The sequence below is a fragment of the Microplitis demolitor genome, chromosome 1 (genome assembly GCF_026212275.2).
Source record: "Microplitis demolitor isolate Queensland-Clemson2020A chromosome 1, iyMicDemo2.1a, whole genome shotgun sequence".
In the NCBI taxonomy this organism is placed as follows: domain Eukaryota; kingdom Metazoa; phylum Arthropoda; class Insecta; order Hymenoptera; family Braconidae; genus Microplitis; species Microplitis demolitor.
In genome coordinates this window covers 19,920,853-19,940,153 of record NC_068545.1, presented here as the reverse complement: position 1 = coordinate 19,940,153, position 19,301 = coordinate 19,920,853, and the positions used below count along the sequence as shown (strand labels likewise).

Sequence of the window (19,301 nt, the reverse complement as noted above, 5' to 3'; positions counted from 1 at the left end):
TTTGCATATTGTTTTATAAGGGTATTCTGGTCATTAAATTTTTTAATGAATCAATATCTTGTTTACATTTTATTTGAAACTATTGCAGTTGCGCATGGCGTGGGAAATGATACAGTATTTTTTTTCTGTTTATTGTAAAACAACTAATTTTGTCTATTACCGTTATATATTTAAACTCGTCACGGATACGCCCACCCCAATTACCCTATTAAAGAGTAAACTTTGTATTTATCGCGTCATCTGGCCGATCACCGTGCGAAAGTTTTTGATACATCCCCAATAAATTGAAATTTTTTTAATAAAACTACATTTACTCTATAAAAACCGTTATTTTATTCATGTTTTATATTGCAATTGGAAATTTTTTTTTTATCAAGTCAATTATTGATTGAATAAAAAATTAATAAAAGTAATAATGGAAGAGTAAAATTTTTTAGTGATTATGATTTGCAAAAAACCAATCGGTAAACAGATCGTGTATCATGACGTTGCAACAAGATATATATAAATACAATTGGATAACTGCCACACCCCTCGTTTAACACCTGGATATTATATTTAAAAACATATGTCATCACGGATTCACCGGTAATTAAAAATAATAAAATAAGAAAAGACCAATTGTAGATTGTGGAATCGTACTAATAAACATTCCATCGCTGGATAACATTTTACACGTATGGTATTTTAGTTTCCTGTATTCGTCTGTCAGATAGAATTTCAACGGTTTAATTTATTGTGGGAACAAATTTATTGGGGGTCCATCAAAAAAGTATATGCACTGTACACCAGGTTAAAATTTCTCACAATAATTAGCAGCAAAGCCCTCGCGCTAGTCATGCTTCATTGAACATTTCTATTAAATTTTATTGCAACAATAAACTGAAAACTAGACAAAAAAAAAGGAAAGAAATATTTTTCGTTAGAGAAATCGGTTGGAAAATTTTTCAATGCCTTCCGGATACCCAACAAAAAGGCCTCCTGCGAATTATTTTCACTGAAATCCTTCGTCTTTTTAGCATCACAATATAGTTTTCTAAAATCTACAGAATAAAATTACAATAAATTTACATTTATTTGATTTTTTGATAAATTACTCTAAGCTTCTCTCAAAAGAAAATTTCGATGCTGTAATTTTTGAATTAATTTATAAATATACTTACATATATGTATTGTATATATTTTTTAATTTAAAAAAAAACCATCTGTTTAGTAATAAAAGCACGTAGTGGAAAATAGAAAATTTATTACACTAATTATGATTTTAATTAAAAAAATATTATGTTTTTTTTTTGAGTCATAAATTTATTAACTAAAATTATGTCTTTAGAATTAATTAAATTATTTTATTTCATTGTTCCATATGTCGTAAGCCGTGAGCTCGCTTTCAACAGAACCGGATGAGTAATTACCACATTGTCAACACGCAATTAAATATTTCAAATATTTTTTATGTATTTAAGATATTATTATTAAAAAATTTTTTAAACTTATAAATGTAATTTACGTGTGATAATATTTACAAACATCCCGAATAGATATTTGAGCAAAGAATTTAGTTTAAAATTGATAATTTCAACACCGAAAAATTTACCTGGGGTTTATAATGCAGGTCCTAAAAAATATTGTGTAAATTTGTTCGCTAAATATTTTTGAGTTGGCAGATGCAGCCATATCTTTGCCGCGCAATGAAAAATGTTATATTGTTTTAATTTCGTTATCAAAATCTCAACCCGCCTGATTAAATAAAGTTTTAAATATAAATGTGTGTACAAATATTGTTGCAGATATAAATTTATGTATTGTGGGTTTGAAAATAAAAGCATTGTTTATTTGTTTTACTTTGTTTTTTTTTTCTTTCAGACAGTTGCAGTCTCTGTTTTTATTATTATAAGTATTATGTAAACTTGTAGATTTAAGTTAGAATGCTACTGCATAAATTTTCTAAGATAAGTCACGCGGCGTGATAATTTAACAAATAAATGAACACAATAGTGGACAATGAAAAAAAAACACCGGTTGAAAATGGATTTAAAAACGCTAAGAGGAAACAATCTTTTACGTAAAAAAGTTTTTCAGTTCTGAGTAAATTGCACGGAAATTTTCCAAGACGAACTGACAGACAGGTCAAGTACGACTTGTAGATTTGGGTTTAGTATTCAAACTTGGACACGGCCTACTGTATTAAATAGTGTGGGTTCAACACCTACAATCTACAGTGCATACTGTTAAAAATCTCAGGTACATCAGTTTTTGAAATCCTGTCAGTTTTAGTGTAAGAAAAATTGTGTAAACTAAGATAGAGTATTTCTTGGAAAAAAATTTCATCTTACACCTGGTATGTTTAATATATTGAAATAGTATACATGTATATATAATATATATATATACAAAATACTTTAGTTACAATTAAGTTGAATAAGAAAATATTGAGTCACGACTATTGTTTATTTTTTTCTCAACGTATTCATCGTATGTTAGAATAATATCTGTTCTTAACTGAGGCAATGGAATTTCGCACCGTTACCGTTTGTAAATAAGCTAATTTTTAAGAGTTCGAAAAATATTGAAAGCGTTTAGTATTAATTAGTAACGCGCCTACTGGTGTTTTCGGTTTATAAATAACTGTTGGTTTCTAACGAATTTCGAGATGACTTTTTAAAAATTAAAATTTATAAAATGAAAATACGAGCCGCCTGTTGTAACGGAAAAGAACAAAAATTCTTTAGCAATTATCAGTAGAATTGAGATCTAGACCATTTTTAAAATTTCAACTTACACAGAAAAGTTTTCAGTAAAAATCTAGCACTGAGAAAGATCTTGCTAACATTTAAATTTTTACCCTGCCCAGTAAAAATGGCACTTAATTGACATGCAATAAAGTACTATATTTTACAATTTATGATAAAAATTGATATGCTTACTAGCTGTCATCATAGCAACTGATTTTTTAAGCAATTTTTGTAAAAAAAAATATTCGCGCGCTTAAAAAATTGACCGTTGGAGAAAAGCTGAAAATAATTTTAAAAAATTTTCTCATGTTAAAGATCTAGCCGTCGAAAATGATTTCCTGCAGTACCTGACATGGTCTATATACTATCCCCAAGGTGCTAGTCATCAGCTGTTCGTCTCACGCAGCCCACCAGCTACCAGTACCTCATGCACTTCCACCTAAAGGATCTGGTATCCCTTTAAACTTTAAAACCCACTAGGACTACAATCCTACACTCATCAAAACAAATATATAATTTCTATCACTGCATAAATAACAACTCGTTTAAATTCCCTAGAAAAAGAAATGTTGTTAAATGACAGAATAACACGATGTGTTATTGCGTGATCGTCGATAATTTTTTAATAATTTCCATAATACATGTTTTGAAACTTCTTAATGATGATGATGGTAATGATAAATACGAAGAACGCGATGAACAAAAGTAATGAGGGGTATTATTATTTATTGTTATAATTGTTTTTTAAAGGGCTGACTGAAGCAAAAGTGAAGCAGAAACTGACATCATTGAATTTCTGCAGAGACCGTTTTGTGGATGTAAAGGAAGTGGCACGCGCACGGTGCCGGTTAGCCACGCGACATGCTCCAAGTTCCAAGAAACGATTCTCCAACCGTCTTGGCATCTTTCGCCGTTGTTGTTTTCCTTCAGCCCATACATATATAACCAACGGTGAAGTAGAGTGGAGAAAAGAAGAGAAGAGAATGAGAGTATAGTATAATATAGAGAGTAGATTCTCATACTAATACCAAAACGGCTACCGACAAACATCTCAAAAGCCTCGCACGCGTCCTAAATTTCGCCATTTTTTCATTTTTTGTTCTTGTTGTTCCTCGTATATCATCTTGTTTCCTCTACAATCAGACAATCGTCTCAAATGAGCCACCAACAATAGCCGAAGCCTATGAGTAGTCAATACACACACTTAATAAAAAAAAATATCGAAAAGGACTCCCAGCAATTTGGTGCATTCAGAAAACTCGATACCCAACAAAGTGATGCATAATTTAAGCGATAGACTGAAATGATAAATTCAGATGCAGAAACAGCTCTGTTGCCATGAGAAAAATTCCCAACGGTCATACAAGAACGAAATCGAAAATAAATAAAAATAAAAGTCAAGATGAGAGAAAAGAAGTGCACGTGCGTCTCGAAGGTTCTCTCTTTTACGTACATGGATATTGGTAGCTGAATGTATGTTGTTCATCTCTGTCTGTTCTTCCTTCATCACCTCCTCCTGCCTCCTTCTCCTCTCAAGAATGCCGACCGCGAGTGCTCTGTGGCGTCTTGGAAACACGAGGACGCAGATGGGATTGCGTTTAATGAAGTCTGGCCGGCTCGCACCTGCCACTTTCCAAGCTACTAGCACACCAAAAAGACCAACGGCCGTTACTAACTTGAATTCATCATCGGTTACCAATTCCCGCCAATCTATATTTGGCGGGAATCATTTACGCATTTTATACCAACATATATAAGTAATCTCATTACATTCATTGATGATCTTGTACATTGAGCAATCGTTTATTCAATTTAAATTTTTTTATAAACTGCTGTTCGATTATTCTGATCACTGATCAATCATTCATATATAAATATACACATATACATAATTCAATTATGATCCACAAAAATTTATTCAGATTCCTTGTTGACCATAAATTAACTATTGGAGCTTCAGCTTATAAATTTGTATAGAAGATAAATATATATTTTTAATAAAATCCTGAAATGGCATTTCCGAAATGTTTAATTACCAGAGCCTGAGACATCTGGTGATCCCGAAAATTGAGTAGAGGAACGAAAAACCGATATCCTGTACACCCCCACGAATATAACGTTTTTTTTTAATAGGATCAAGATCATAGATCGTATTATGGTAGATGTAGGCAGACATATATGAACAGCTCGTGAATTGGACGGGCTGATGTGTGAGTAAGGTGTGGGTGTAGGTGAATAGATGAAGGTTATATGTAGTCTTTGTAAAGCTAGAGAAGACGAGAAGCGTGGGGCGTGACTGAGATCTACTCTGGCACACAATCCAGCTGCAGCTCCAAGTGGCTCACGGATTCACCAAACACTACAGACTCTTCTCGTATATACATGCAGAGCACATCCACCAGCTCTCTTCATATTCACTACGAGACTCGACTCAACCCCTAAAAAATCCATCGTCTCGCGATACTTCCCGGAGATAGCAACAGGATCCCAGAGAAACGGCAGATATATAGAGTGGGAGGAACAGCTGGCGCTGGACGTTTTTAAAGGTATAAGTATAAGTCTTTAAGCCCAACGGACTTTTAAATTTTTTTCAGTCTTTCAAGATCTTTCAGATTTTTTTTTTCAACCTCTTGTTCAAAGGATTCTTTTTTTGGATGAAAATCTGGTGAAAAAAATCCAGCCAATGAATTTTATAGACTAGTTTTGCTGTAATAGATATTTTCATGAAACTGAGGGAAATTCCAGAGTATATTTTTGGCTAGTCATAGTGGGATCAAAATGAGCATCTGCATATAGAAGCAGCTGAAGATATTTATGCTCGTTTATGAAAAACCCTTTCACCAATTGTGCATTTTTATATTTGTAGACAAATCACCCTGGTTTTATTTTTTTCCTTTTCAGATTCCTGTAATTCGTGGACATGAATCCTTTCATTCTCACCCACGATCGAATCATCCATCACGTTTCGGATCAACATCTGGATTGGAGGCCGTTGATAATATCGATTGTTTATTTTTAATCGAACAAAAACACAAACAAAAAATTTAACACCGCTAAAATTCGTGAGCGGATTGGTTTAGCTGCGAAAATAGCCCGGCAGCACTTTCTTTTGGCATTCTGTGAGAGAATGGAGACGCGATGAAAGGATGAAAGAAAGTATTAAGGGTAAGGATGAAATGCAATCATGGATCAATGAAAGAAGGCATTGTTCTTTAAATGTTTCCTTTACTCTAAAAGCGAGTTCGTCTTGCATCAAGGTACATAAGGAAGTTTTAAAGACTATTTGCGGGTGGTTCCATTATTTTCCCAGAGCCAGTCGGTGTATTGGTCAACACAAAGAGATGCCGCCGTGGTAGATCGTTTCCCAAGTTAAAATCGTCGGAGAGTAGATGACTCGAACGTGTTTCTAAAACCCGAAATCTGCTCCCGAATTTCGGCGGCTACTGTTTGAAGTTTCATTTTTTATTTAATGTCTTTGTCCCTTTTTGCGCTTCAATCACTCTTTTTATGTTCGGTATCTCATAATTTATATAAATTGAGGCAATTAAATAATTAAAAAATTTATACCTACATGCGTGGTAGCAAATAAAAATTGATAATTATGTAATCTATGGACGAGATTATTAATGCAGAATTTTGTTTGTAGTTTGTAACGGTCAAACGATCGGCTGGATTGCTTTAGACAGATGCAACCAGGTGCTGGAACCGATCACGAATAACAACTCAAAGGGTAGAGTTACAATTTTCTCTTGCTCACTCTTGGCAGTGTTCTATCTCACAGGCAAACTCCGGCGATGGTTATTCTTCAGCTCTAAACTGTACTGGTTACTGGTGTGTTCAATACAGTCTTCGATCACGCCAACGCACACTCGAACAGGATAGACGATCGACCCATGTGAAATATATATATACATAAAATAAAGTATAATAACATAAAGAAACCAAAAGTTGAGTCAGCTGTCGATGGTTTCCGCTTCAAATTTCGCGCTAACGGTCGTTGATTTTCTTGCGCAAAATCGATATTGTTAAATCGAGAGCTTCACGCCTTGTAAATCTCGTATTATATATTTTACTTCTTCATTTTATTTTAGAGATTGAACATTGTGATTTCCGGTCGTACTCTGTTGCTAAGGAGATTTTCAGCTTGAAAACACTCAAAGTTGTACTGCATTACGTAGACAACAATGCGCATTGATTTATATCTCTGGTTATGCACTTTAGTTTTATTTAAATGCACATTTTATTTGTCATATCCGGAAGTAGGTGTGTTTTCGCAATGGGAGGCTCGTTGGACGAACAATACAATTTTCTTAATACTTATGATCATGCGAAAATTGAATTTTTGTACTGTAATTTATTTCAAAATGTAATGGATTTTTTTTTTTTTTTTTTTTTTTTTTTTTTCATTAATGAATGAACATTTGATTGATGAACATGTTTGCTTTGTTTTATTGTTAAAGAACCCCCATGAAGTGAGAGAAATTGTACGGATTTTTCGGGAGGGTCTTCCTGCATACACGAAGTTTGATGTTCCGGTCTGGGGACTTTGCCGGAAGTAATCGAGAAGAGAGCCAGAATCAGAGGGAAAAGTACATTATGGACGAAGAATATTAACATATATTAGACAAACTTTTTTTTTTTTATATATTATTCATATAAATTACTATATACATACATATATTGTTAATGCATAAAAACATTTTTTAAGACCGGTTTTGTTCATGACCTTACTCGACTCGTGGGTGGAATTTTAAAATTGTTTACGTTTTAAATATTCCTTCCACTTATTTATTAACATACAAATAAATAAGATTCACATTAACAAGAAAAAAGACATGATTTAAAATTTTTAAAATAAAAGATAAAATATGTTTATGCAATAAATTATTTCGCGAGGAATGCAAGTGACCAGTCTCTGGTTTCTGTTAGAATTCCGCCGGTCGGTTTCTGCTCAAAGAAAAATTTTTCTCATGAGAATTAAATCTCACATAATTATTTTATAATACCCAAGAATTTAAAAGAAACCGTTGGATAAATAAAATAAAATAAAATAAAAAAATATATGTATGTTAAGTAAATTATTTAAAATTCAGGCAATTAAATAATCTAGGGTGAATAATATTTGTTGTAAAGAGTTACATGTACATTGCAATCCCGCGGGGGTAGAATCACGAGAAAAAAAAAATATATAACGAAGCGCTTGTTACGCCCACTGGTCACGGTTTAAGTCCACCTGTCTCACTTCAGTATATTTTCACATGAACCCGCATGATTTAAAACTTTACCATCGATATCTTTGTACTTTTCTCTTTTTCTAAAACATTAACGGTCAAAAGTAACCCCCATTGAGGAATATATATATATATATATATATATATATATATATATATATATATATATATATATATATATGTATATATATTTATGCACTATACAGAAACAATCCGTGAGTGAATCCACCCCTATAGTCCTTGAAATCTACGGAATATTTTCGGTACAAAAGTATATTCCTGCAATCCACAGGAATTTAAAAATCCTCAGTCAACATTCAACTCGAACCGTAGCAGAACATAATAAAATATAAGATTTGTTTCAATAAAAACAAGCGGCAATAACTTAAACGCCGGCAATTTACAGTTACATAATAAATATGACGATGTATAATATATTATTTAATAAAGAATTCAAAATATGCATCACGTATATTATATAGATGATAAATAATGACAAAGTGCGTTTAAAACGGTTGACCGAATTTAACCTCCTGTACGCCGGTGCATCGTTTAAAATTAGGATGTGCGCACAGCATACAGACATGTAAACATAATATTACTTATACGGTATAATATAATACGAAGAGAGACAAAACGGAGTAGACATCAGAGTACAGAGTCGTGTATCCCCTTCGCAACTGCGCATCAGACTGTAACTGGCGAAATTAACACGGAAACTCGACATCCGCCTCAGCTACTCGATAAACATGCTCCCAAACTTTTTTTATGTCATTATTTTTATGCATCACTTGTTACAGGTATTTCATTCATCATTTCACCCGAAATCTCATCATCGAGAGCAAAAAATTACCACCGAATTTTTAACTCGAACTACTTTACTCCCGAGTCTCAGTAAAAAAAAAGCAACAAAGAGCCATTCCCGCCAAAATTGTTGGCGTCATGCGTCTTAAATAGCACGTTGGAGCTGGTCCACGTGTTTCGGTTCTTTGTCTGTACTGGCATGGGAGCCAAAAATGATTTATTTATGGAAAATTAAAGTATGAAGTATTAAATAAAGCAACGAAACCGTTTAACTTAACATTGGAGTGAGTGATCTAAGAGACCGGAGATATTCTGACGAATAAAAGGTTGATTCGTGATATCTTAGGGTGTGTAGTGAAGCTTCTTATACTTTACATTATAAAACAGAAATAAAGAAAGAAAGAAGGAAAGAAAGAAAGCCAAAGCAAAGAAGGAATGGAAGCCAGTGGAAGAAGGTTTTATGACGAAAGAATATACGACCATCTTTTTCCATCTTATTCGTAATATTTTTTCTTCTGCTCATAGACCATGGATTTGTCCCTTCTCCAACATAAATCCTACATGCCACACACTAACACCACCACTATTTTTTTCCTCAGTGTGGGACAACTATGGGTAGTCTCCATTTTTGTTGTGTGCCCACAGATTTACATTCATCCTTCTTTCTTGTTCGTCTATTCCCCCTCTTACCCACGTGATGTGCGTATACCTGTGTCGGGTGCTCCGAAAATTGCTTATGCTTATGGTTAACATAATACGTTGGTCAGCGTCGTTGCCGCCAAATCTGCCGCGCAACAAGTACGCGCGCCAATAGAATTCAAACTTGCCGCCGACGAGAGAGGGGACGACCTCGTGGTTTGTGCGCGTACTTGGCGTGCAACCGCTCCAACGATCGCCAGATCGAGTCGGACTGTCTTCGAGTGAAGATAATCCAAGTAAAACTATCTCTATTACTATTTTAGAGAGTCGAAAATTTTTTTAAAGTTTTAATTTTTACTAAAAAAATTATTAGTTTCCTAATCGTATAAAAAATTAAATATTTACGGTAAAAGTTACAGTTATATTTAATTTTTAAATAATTAATATTTATTAACGGTGAAAGTGATATGTTGGCCGCACCATTTTGCCGCGAATTGCATTTTGGCAACATGTTGACTTCGAGGATGCAGTCACGCGTTCCACGCTGTTTATTTGGATCACCGAACCCCAAAGATTCTGTGGATCTTCTCCAAGAAACTTTGGACATGGAAAGAAGCAAATTCGAAAGAAGATGGGGTATTGATCCTTGTGCTGAGGATAAGGAAAATATCCAAAGAAAATTCGAGAGATCACCACGCAAAAACCGGAGTTCACCTTACGCGCGACAAACATGTATTCACGGTAAATTATTATTATTAATATATTTTTTTAATTATTTAATATTTATTCAATTGTCCGCGAATATCTCTGATTTGAGTGTCTTGTGTTTAAATTAGCAATCGGATCACTTTTTTTTTTTAAATAATTTTGCAATATTCGTAAATTGAATAAATTAATAATAATTGCTTTTGGCGAATAAAAATTTGAATTGGCTCGATAACAGAAGCAAAAAAATTTTAAATATTAAGTAGCGTGCATGGAAAACCCCGGGATGCTCAATAGCGTCATCATGTGCCACGTTGTTACTTTTGGCGGGAAAACTAGACTCCGAAGCGGGCGCGTCGGAGCGTCGACACGCGCATTAACAGACGTACTATAAATATAATATTTACTTTAAATGTTTATAAATATTTGAATTGTTTATTGTGAAAATCGGCAGACATTTTTGTTGACACAATGCACCCGAAGTGAGTGGTGTTTTAAATTTTTGAGTTTATATATAGAAAAAACGTCTCGCACACGAGTTACAAGAGAGAGAAAGAGATAAAAAAAGGCGCGTGGCTGTAACTCGTTTTGAGTTTACTTTCTTTCTCTTTTCTCATCTCATATTAATATGTCCTCTCTTTGTCCATCAGGACCCTTGATGTATTATTATTCTTAGTCTTCGACGGCTTCTAGTTTTACGCTTCGACTATAATATCGTTTGGTATTCTATTCGTATTCGGCTATTCCTTGATATAATATCAAACAAACTTATTCTTGTTGTTATGTATTAGCTTTTTTATTTGGTTATAATACCTCCTCACTTATCTACGTCACTCCATAATCGTTTCAAAGCGCGTAGTATGAGTAGGAAATCACGAAATGTCTTCACGCTTTAATTTATGGCCCCGTAAGATCGGATAGATAGCATTAGAATTTTAAAATGGATTTTTTCTTAGATTGATACAACTATTATTATTATTTTTATTTTATATAAAATATAATAAAAACAATATTATTTTTTAAGAACTCGGGACTATAGAGGACGAGTCTAGACTTGTTACCGTGCCGGTGAATCACATCGGAGTTGGGTCATATGAGTCATGAGCCACGGGTTTACCACCTAGTTTATATATGTAGAGAGAGAGAAATTTTTTTATTTTTTTACAATACGTATCCATACAATATAAAAAATAAAATAGGAAAAAAAAAAGATATCCTCAAAGGACTTGGATGAATCATACACTACTACATTTTTTACATCGCGTGGAATTAGAGATCGCGTTCTTCGAATCCTTCTTAACTCATCCGTGACCAAGAGAAACGATACGACGTTTTTTTTTAACCGCACAAAGCCCCATAAAACCATCACAATTCCTTATATATAAATATATAAATATATATATATAATGTATGATAATAATCCTTGTCGTCATTACTTAATAAATTCTTTCTTACATAGCAACAGCAACTGTAAGATACAACAAAAGATATATATATATATATATAGTATGTAGTAAATGGCCTTGTGTTTCGTCAAATAAATCGTGAGAATGGTGTTGTATCTGAACGTGTCTCTGGTGATCATATCTTATATTTCTTATCGTTAATAATCGCTGGTAAATATAGAAAAGGGTCGGGTTTGTTAAGTTCTCACACAGGATTTCATTTTTTAAAAAATGGCGAACTCAAAAGAGGGATACCGTAAAATTTTCTTCAAAGTTATTATTTACTGCCCCTAAGTATGTACAATACTACTCTGTAGGAGACCAATCCTGTTAACGTATAGTCTCTCGATTAGCTCATGAAGAATTGCAGGAGGTTTATCAGTTTGATCTGAAAGACTTCTTGAAAGCCGGAAATATGAGTCTTCACATTTATATTAGGTGGATACGTAGGATATGTTGTATCATATGGAGCTGAGTATATATTTTAAAAAGTAAAACCCAGCAGACCCCCGTGGAATGTTTATGTCGAGAAAAGTCAACGGAGCGAGTCAAAACTGTAGCCCTTTAGCGACACCTGTTTTAAAACTCCATAAAATCATGCTGAGGGTCTTCATTTAACTTTTTACATGCTGCTGTTGTTATTATTGTGTTTATATACCACTGATATATATAAATATACATATTTTTCCCACAATTAAAGTCTGTTACACGCAATAGCGCCGTATGATTATCAGGGAGCAAGAAAGTGTCCTCGTAAAGGCCGGCAGAACTATTTCCTTCGTACTGTGCACTTTAAACCGGCATTAAATGTTACTGAGGGAGAACTAATGGTCAGACTTCTTGGTAATTCAAACTGGAAAAAGGGTTCTTCTTGATGTCTATTGACATTTCCTTTTAACTGATGCTAATGACCAAAAGCATTACATTTTTTTTCACTATTTACATTTTTAAATTCTCACCATTAAAAAATAATTATGGCAAATTACATTTTTTTATCTTCATTGTTATGGGTAAAAAAGTTATTTTAAATATTGTTGAGTCAGGTCATTGTCCAGTGAGACTACAATTCAAAAAAAATCCAACCACTAAGTATGTAGTGTACTAATTGTTTCAATTATCACACGGAGCGTACAAATTGAATTACCGTTTTGCTACGGATTTACTCGAGCAGTTCTCGTTGCTACACTAATATGTAATTAAATAAAAAAATAAAACGCGGAGCAGCTAAAAAGTTTTGTTGTCATGAAGCCAACTAAACAGTAAAGTAGAGAATACTCTCGTACTCAGGAGAACGGTCATCGACCGCAGCAAATGATGCGGAAGACTACTCCAGTCTTCCACCAACAACACGTTTCTTTGTCCTTCACTTCTACAAGATATTCCATAATAATATATACCTATATATGTATCCTTACGTAGTTGTCGCTTAAAAAAAAAAAAATAAAATAAAATCCCAACCGTAGTGTACCGCGTATTTGTTCCCGATCTCGGGGTCGTAAAATGCAACGCTCCTGCCATTCAATCGTGAGAAGGAATAAGGGGAGAAAAAAGATGCCCCAGAGAAAAACCCGAGGTAAAGTGTACTAGAGAATAAGACCTGGGGTTTTTAAACTGCCTCGAGACGGTTGTTGATGCCTTGGTTGTTGTTGTTGTTGTTTCTACTGCTGCTGCTGCTTTACTACTTGGTACGAAAAAGGAAAGCCGTTTGCTCATGATTTTTCTATCCACACCCATTTTATTTAACAAGTTATGCAGGGACTTCTTTGTTGCGTTTGATTTTTTTTTTTCAATTCCTTTCAATTTAACGACCAAGTCATGAAAATTTTCTTAACCGTCATCTATAATCCCGTCATATAAATTTTATTTCTTTCTTATAATTTTTATATATCATCTTTACTTCATATTTATGGACTTTTTATAACAACAATAATAATAATCAATTGATTTGTTCAAATTATGACTTTGTATTTTTGATCTCACCCAAATCATCATCAAAATAAAATTAATTATAAATATTTTAACTAAATTCATACTGTCGTCTGCATTCAACCAAGTTAATATCATAATAATTGTAACTTTTGCCGATGATTTTAATGACTCAAATAAAATCATCGTGTTGTGTAAAATAATTTTGAATAAAAATATAGCCGTAAAAAATTTGATAGATAATAATTTTAGAAATTTCGCTGTATGACAGTCTTGAGATTTATTTATTGTAAAAAAAAAAAAAAAAAAAAAAAACACAGAATAAAGAACACAAAGCTAGCTCTGGATAAGAAAGTAAATTCAAGCATTTGCACAGGTAGAAAAGAATAATAATAATAAGAATAATAATCGTTGGAAAGTCTGCGGTTATAAGCATTAAATGCAGCTGAAACAGATGTTTACATGGGAATCCCTGTAGGAGATTTCGTTACTTAACCACAGGGAATTATTTCTACGAGGTTTTTTAAACTAATGCTGTAAATAAGATAATTTGAATGTATGTAAAAGTATGTGGGGGATTTTAGTATAAAGATACTACCATTAAATAAGAAATCACTTTTTAAAGAGCAGACATATGGTTTAAAAAGTATTTTTTTGCCCACTGGTTTTCTCATACACGAAATGTTTAAAAGCATGAAAAGGGAAAAAAATTATTTTTTTTGCGCCCTTTTTAGTTTGGTTGAGCCGAATAAAAGAAACGAGGAATTGTGTAGGCGGATTGAACTTTCTCACCTGTCGTCTGGGTGAAGCAAACCCGGGGTCGCGTCTCGCCTGAAGTGACGGGCGAACGGGCCCCTTGGAGATTCTCGTTCAATGTAGGGTAGGAAAAGGCTCAGGTGCTACCTGACCAACAACTAAGGGAACACGTGTGTGCCTGTGTAAGACTCGATCCTCGATGCATCGTAGGATAAAGGGACTGAGTAAAGATCAGACCTTTCGGTCCCTTGCTGATGCTGGGTTCAAGTCTGCATGTATTAATTTTATTATTATGGAAATTTTATTTTTTTTTCTTATATTAATTCTAAAAATAAATACCTCTATTTATGGATATATAGAGGTATTTATTTATTTATTTATTTATTTATTGTCAAAAAGATAAAATAACTAATGAAAATTTATTTTTTGGGTTACAGACTATTGGAGATCAAGAAAAAACTGTGACGTGACAAAAAAATCACTAGTATCATCAGTGGATCCAAACCAGCTGACAAAGAAACAAGATACTCAAAAAACCACAAATTAACCTCGCAATCAAGATAAAGATTTTTATTATATTAGAATAACTGAAGAGATAATAATTGACGATGGCAACTTAGTTGCGATATTTATCGTCAACGTGATCATTAATTTTCCATTATTTATCATAAAATATAACTTCCTAATTATATTAATATATATTTATTTCTATACAATAATGTAATTTGACTTAATCAAATAGTTTATTGACAAGATAATTTTTTTCGTTTATAATTAGTCATAGTCTTGTAAATAATTTGTGATTAGTGGAGGTTTAAATGGATTTTTAAATTTTCTGAGACTGTTTTATGTATTAATGTATTCTTTTTTTCTTGTAAAAGTTATTATTATATTATATTATTTTATATTGTTTAAATATTGTCTCACTAAAAATCCGTTAGAAGCCTGAAAATCGTTGATTCTTAAATGAAACAACAATACAGCGCCTCCAAAGACTAATTAACCGATCAACTGATTGTAACATCAACTTATTGAATGTACGAGAATAATCAATTGATTTTCTCAAATATCGGCTATTGTGTATATCTTTTATTATATTTTTCTCCGTAGAATTAATTTTCAAATCTAGTCATTAATTTTCCTTAATTTTTTTTCTGTTTCTTTTTGTAAAAAAAATATTATAATTATAAATTTCATTTATTGAAATAAAAATAATTAGAAAAAATAAATATTTTATTTATATAAATTATTGTCACTTCCTTCCTATTTGTTTATAAAAAAAAAAAAAAAAGAAAAAAAAAAAGCAGATGTCAAAACAAATGTTGCATTAACACCAAAAAATTAAAAAGTCTTTGAAAAATAAACGTAAGCTATTATTTAATATTTAATATTTAAAATCTATATAGATATATAAGCATGATAATAAAAATGAGCGGGACAGTGTTATCGTAGATAATATCACTAACACGAGTATACATTAGCGGTCGTATGGGCAACGAGCTGTAACTTGTGTCACCGCACGTACACGCGAAATCGGCGGCACGCGTTTGCTACGGTGTAATCTTTATAAAAAAAAATTAAACTGAGCAGCTGAGTAAGAGACAACAACTACACTCTATTCATGGAGGTCGATTAGAACGAGGATGGCATTTGTAACGTACTAAGCCACCTGGACACGATCCATGGGGGTCTATATATATATGTATATACAGACATTGAGGGTTTTTGGTTTTAAGTAGTAGGAGTAACAGCACAGCGGTGTTTTTCATCATCAATGTTAACGCCCCCGATCGCACAAATATACTACAGATGTAGGCTCGATTGCATACAGAAATTATACGAGGGGGTGATGTGCCAGCGGTCTAGTTAATTACGATGTGATGCACACCACAAGCTGCCACTTTTAAAACCATTGATGCTAAAAAAAAAAGGAAGAGGAGCCAGCTGATGCTTCACGTGATATATAAAGACACTAAATGCTTGTCATACACAACAGTAATGGCAATTTCAATAAAATAATTTAAACTAATTTTATAACTTCGATCCCTATACCTTTTAGACATTTAATGCCCCGTGATATTAACACATTGAATTTTGAAATTGAAATTTACGATCATTGGATATCCTATTACTCGAATAAATTTAAATAATTTCTTAAAAAGGCATTAAATTTATTTAAAAATAGGCTACTATGACTACCAGGTGTCTGAGTAAATTATATTTTTTAAATTTATTATTTTTTTAACAAGAATCTAGCAATAAAAAACGTCGTACTAAAGTTTTCATGCGAAATTATAATATTTCAGTGGAATAAACACGAAGTTTATTTATTTTCAAATGTCACATATTAAATATATATATATATGTGTATTTTGGTGGCAATTGTTTAGCGTATTATTTACGACTAATCGTCAAAACTTTATGATTTATTAACGATACGACAGTGTTGTATTTTGCGGCGGGTGAATCGCAATTTGCCGTTCAAAATTTTGTTTGGGTACCAATTGAACGGACATATATATATACCTTTAGCTTTACAAGCTATATATTATACTGGTTGTGATATTATGTGTTCCTTAATGTCCAACAAATTTTATTTTATTCTTTTATCTTTTATTCTTATACTCTTCGCGGTTCGTGTCTTATTATTCGTGAGAGTTGCAAACACCCAACAGACACACTAACTCGAGTGGTTTCTAAAAATACATTTCAATGTATATATATTTTAAAGCGTGTCTTCTGTATATCTTGTCACGCGTAAAAGTTTTTATATTTTTTATCAACATTATTTATTTATTCACCGCGTGAGTATGACAATAATTGTGACGGTGAAAAAAATTTATGCATCTAATTTAAATATAATAAAAAGCAAACTCTGACAATGAATAAATATACCTCATGGAGGTTTTATTAATTATTATGATACCTTAGGAAAAAAAAATATTTGTATATTTTATTTAAAAAACTAAATTTTACTATTTATGACAAATGCTCTGTGCATTAAATACGACTAGAAATTTATCGCGGATATTAGGCAGTAATTATCATTTAGTGATCATTTATCACGAGCGTAATCCCGCTTGGCTTAAGTATTATAATATTAATATATGTATATAATAACGAGGATGAGGAGGAATGAAATGAAACGAAAACTTGTGGATGTAAGACACAAATACGCCCAGAGCGAAGAAAAAAAATTAGACATGTTAAAAAAAGTAAATAAAGAAAGAGAAACTGTGAGTCGTAATTCAGTTGCTACTGCTTGCTGTGTGTGATAAATAACGAAGCGGAATACAGGTAGCAGGGACACACAGAGTACGAAAACATGAGCACGCCGGCTTTACTAACACAATAACACAATAGCCCTATCAGTAGTCTAATGAACTCGTCGAACAAATATTTCATCTCAATTTTATTTTTTATTATTTATACTCACAATAATCCTAAGTAATAAATTATACTTTGTACATTTAATACTTAGTATAATTATAAGCTTCATTATTATTTTTTTTGTTTGTTGTTAATCATAAAAATTTTTAACTTAAATTTTCATGGGTAGCGAATTCTATAAACCACAATTTGGTGATGAGATTTGGATTGGATTGATTTCTTTAACACGTTTTCTGGGGTGTGTAGGTTACGGGTGATTAAATTTCAACCGCGGGCTTTTACTATATATATATGTATATATATATATGTGTGTATATGTATGTCTCGCATCAGAAGACCTTTAGTGGGTTATGCTATCTGAGGACTGGACTGAGGCTTTTGTGCTCCACAATACAGAACATAAGGAGGATAAAACCAAGAAGGTGGATAGAGATGATAATGAAAAAGGGTTGAATGTGTTTTTGGGGGAGAGCGAACAAAATACGTATAGATATATATAGTATAGATACACTTACCAAAGGTGAAGATACATTTATAAAAGTGAATTGTCTCACGAGGCTGAATGGAAGATCGCTGGAGCAAGACCCAAGACCACCGCAAAAAGTATCGTTCTCTTTAGTTGGCTGTAATTCGGGACGAAATCTTCCTGTAGTGGACTGTAGGTTGTTAGTAATAGGTATACCACAGTGGTTTGTGTCATCCTTTCTCTTTACTCTCACGGGTACTGTGCGCATCCGGTTCTTCTTATTACGTATCATCTGTACCAAAATTTTAAATTTAATTTAAAAAAAAAATTTATAAATAATTTGATATGATTATTTTTTATGATATTCAAGTCAGCAGACGTCTAATAATTTTTAAACTTTTTTTTAGAAACGATAGATTTTAAAAAAAAATATATATAAAAAAATTGCACCTATAGCTATAGCTATATACCTAAAGTCAAGTGTCTTCTGACTTCAAGATAATTATTTTTTCAAATTATTTTTATTCAGCCGATTGATTAAAATTTTTATTTTTTATTTTTAATGCCTTCAAGTGTAAAATAATGTGTTTATAATTTTTGTAGCCGATTGACAGCAGACAGGACAACAATAATCCGAGAAACGTAAATGTTTATAACGTAAAAGGACTTTGACATACGTTAACGAGAATCGAAAGAGCGGATGCCTCGCCTAGATCCTGTCTGCAAAAGCGCTTGGATACTCGGAGGATTCCTCTCAACCGTGAAATCACTTCCAGCGTTAATAAAGGACGAAATTATGCTCGCGATATATGTTATATTATGCTTTGATATTTTTTTTCATTTTATTGTCAGCTTTATCTACAAATTTCTTTATTTTTACATATATTTTATATTAATGGTACTAATTTGTGATAGTTTGCGTAATAAAAAGAAAACTCGTTTGAAAGTATTTTTATATCCCTTGTGACATTTAGAATTTTCACTTGAAATGTGAATAACGACAGACATTATAACGGTTTGATAAGAAATATACAACTTCTTAAATTAAATATAAAAATATTTTGCGGAAATTTTTTTTTTTTTTTTATAAAAATGCATGCTTTAAATTTATATATACCGATTAAGAGTTTTTTTGAGTGGTATACTGATGATATGACAACGGTTTTAAAACTGACATTAGGTCTCTACGACTACTCTACGAGTATTC

General features: G+C 32.5%; 2 protein-coding genes and 1 long non-coding RNA gene across 3 annotated transcripts in view; 2 read left to right on the top strand and 1 right to left on the bottom strand.

Annotated features, from left to right (window-relative positions):
* LOC103571289 (uncharacterized) overlaps positions 1 to 18,361 on the bottom strand; it is a 68,248-nt gene extending 49,887 nt beyond the window's left edge. The window contains exon 1 of the mRNA XM_053742751.1: positions 18,144 to 18,361. The gene's annotated coding sequence lies outside the window, so the exon portion shown is untranslated. The remainder of the gene's footprint in view (positions 1 to 18,143) is intronic.
* On the top strand, positions 2,036 to 3,707 carry LOC103571295 (uncharacterized). The gene is made up of 3 exons (XR_549036.1): positions 2,036 to 2,338; positions 3,048 to 3,403; positions 3,483 to 3,707. It is a non-coding gene; the product is annotated as an uncharacterized LOC103571295 (long non-coding RNA).
* LOC103573345 (uncharacterized) lies at positions 9,664 to 15,403 on the top strand. Its single transcript, XM_008552380.3, has 2 exons — positions 9,664 to 10,147; positions 14,676 to 15,403. The coding sequence occupies exons 1-2, from the start codon at positions 9,874 to 9,876 to the stop codon at positions 14,783 to 14,785; spliced, it is 384 nt and encodes a 127-aa protein (XP_008550602.1). The 5' UTR covers positions 9,664 to 9,873; the 3' UTR covers positions 14,786 to 15,403.
* Positions 18,362 to 19,301: the final 940 nt, after the last annotated feature.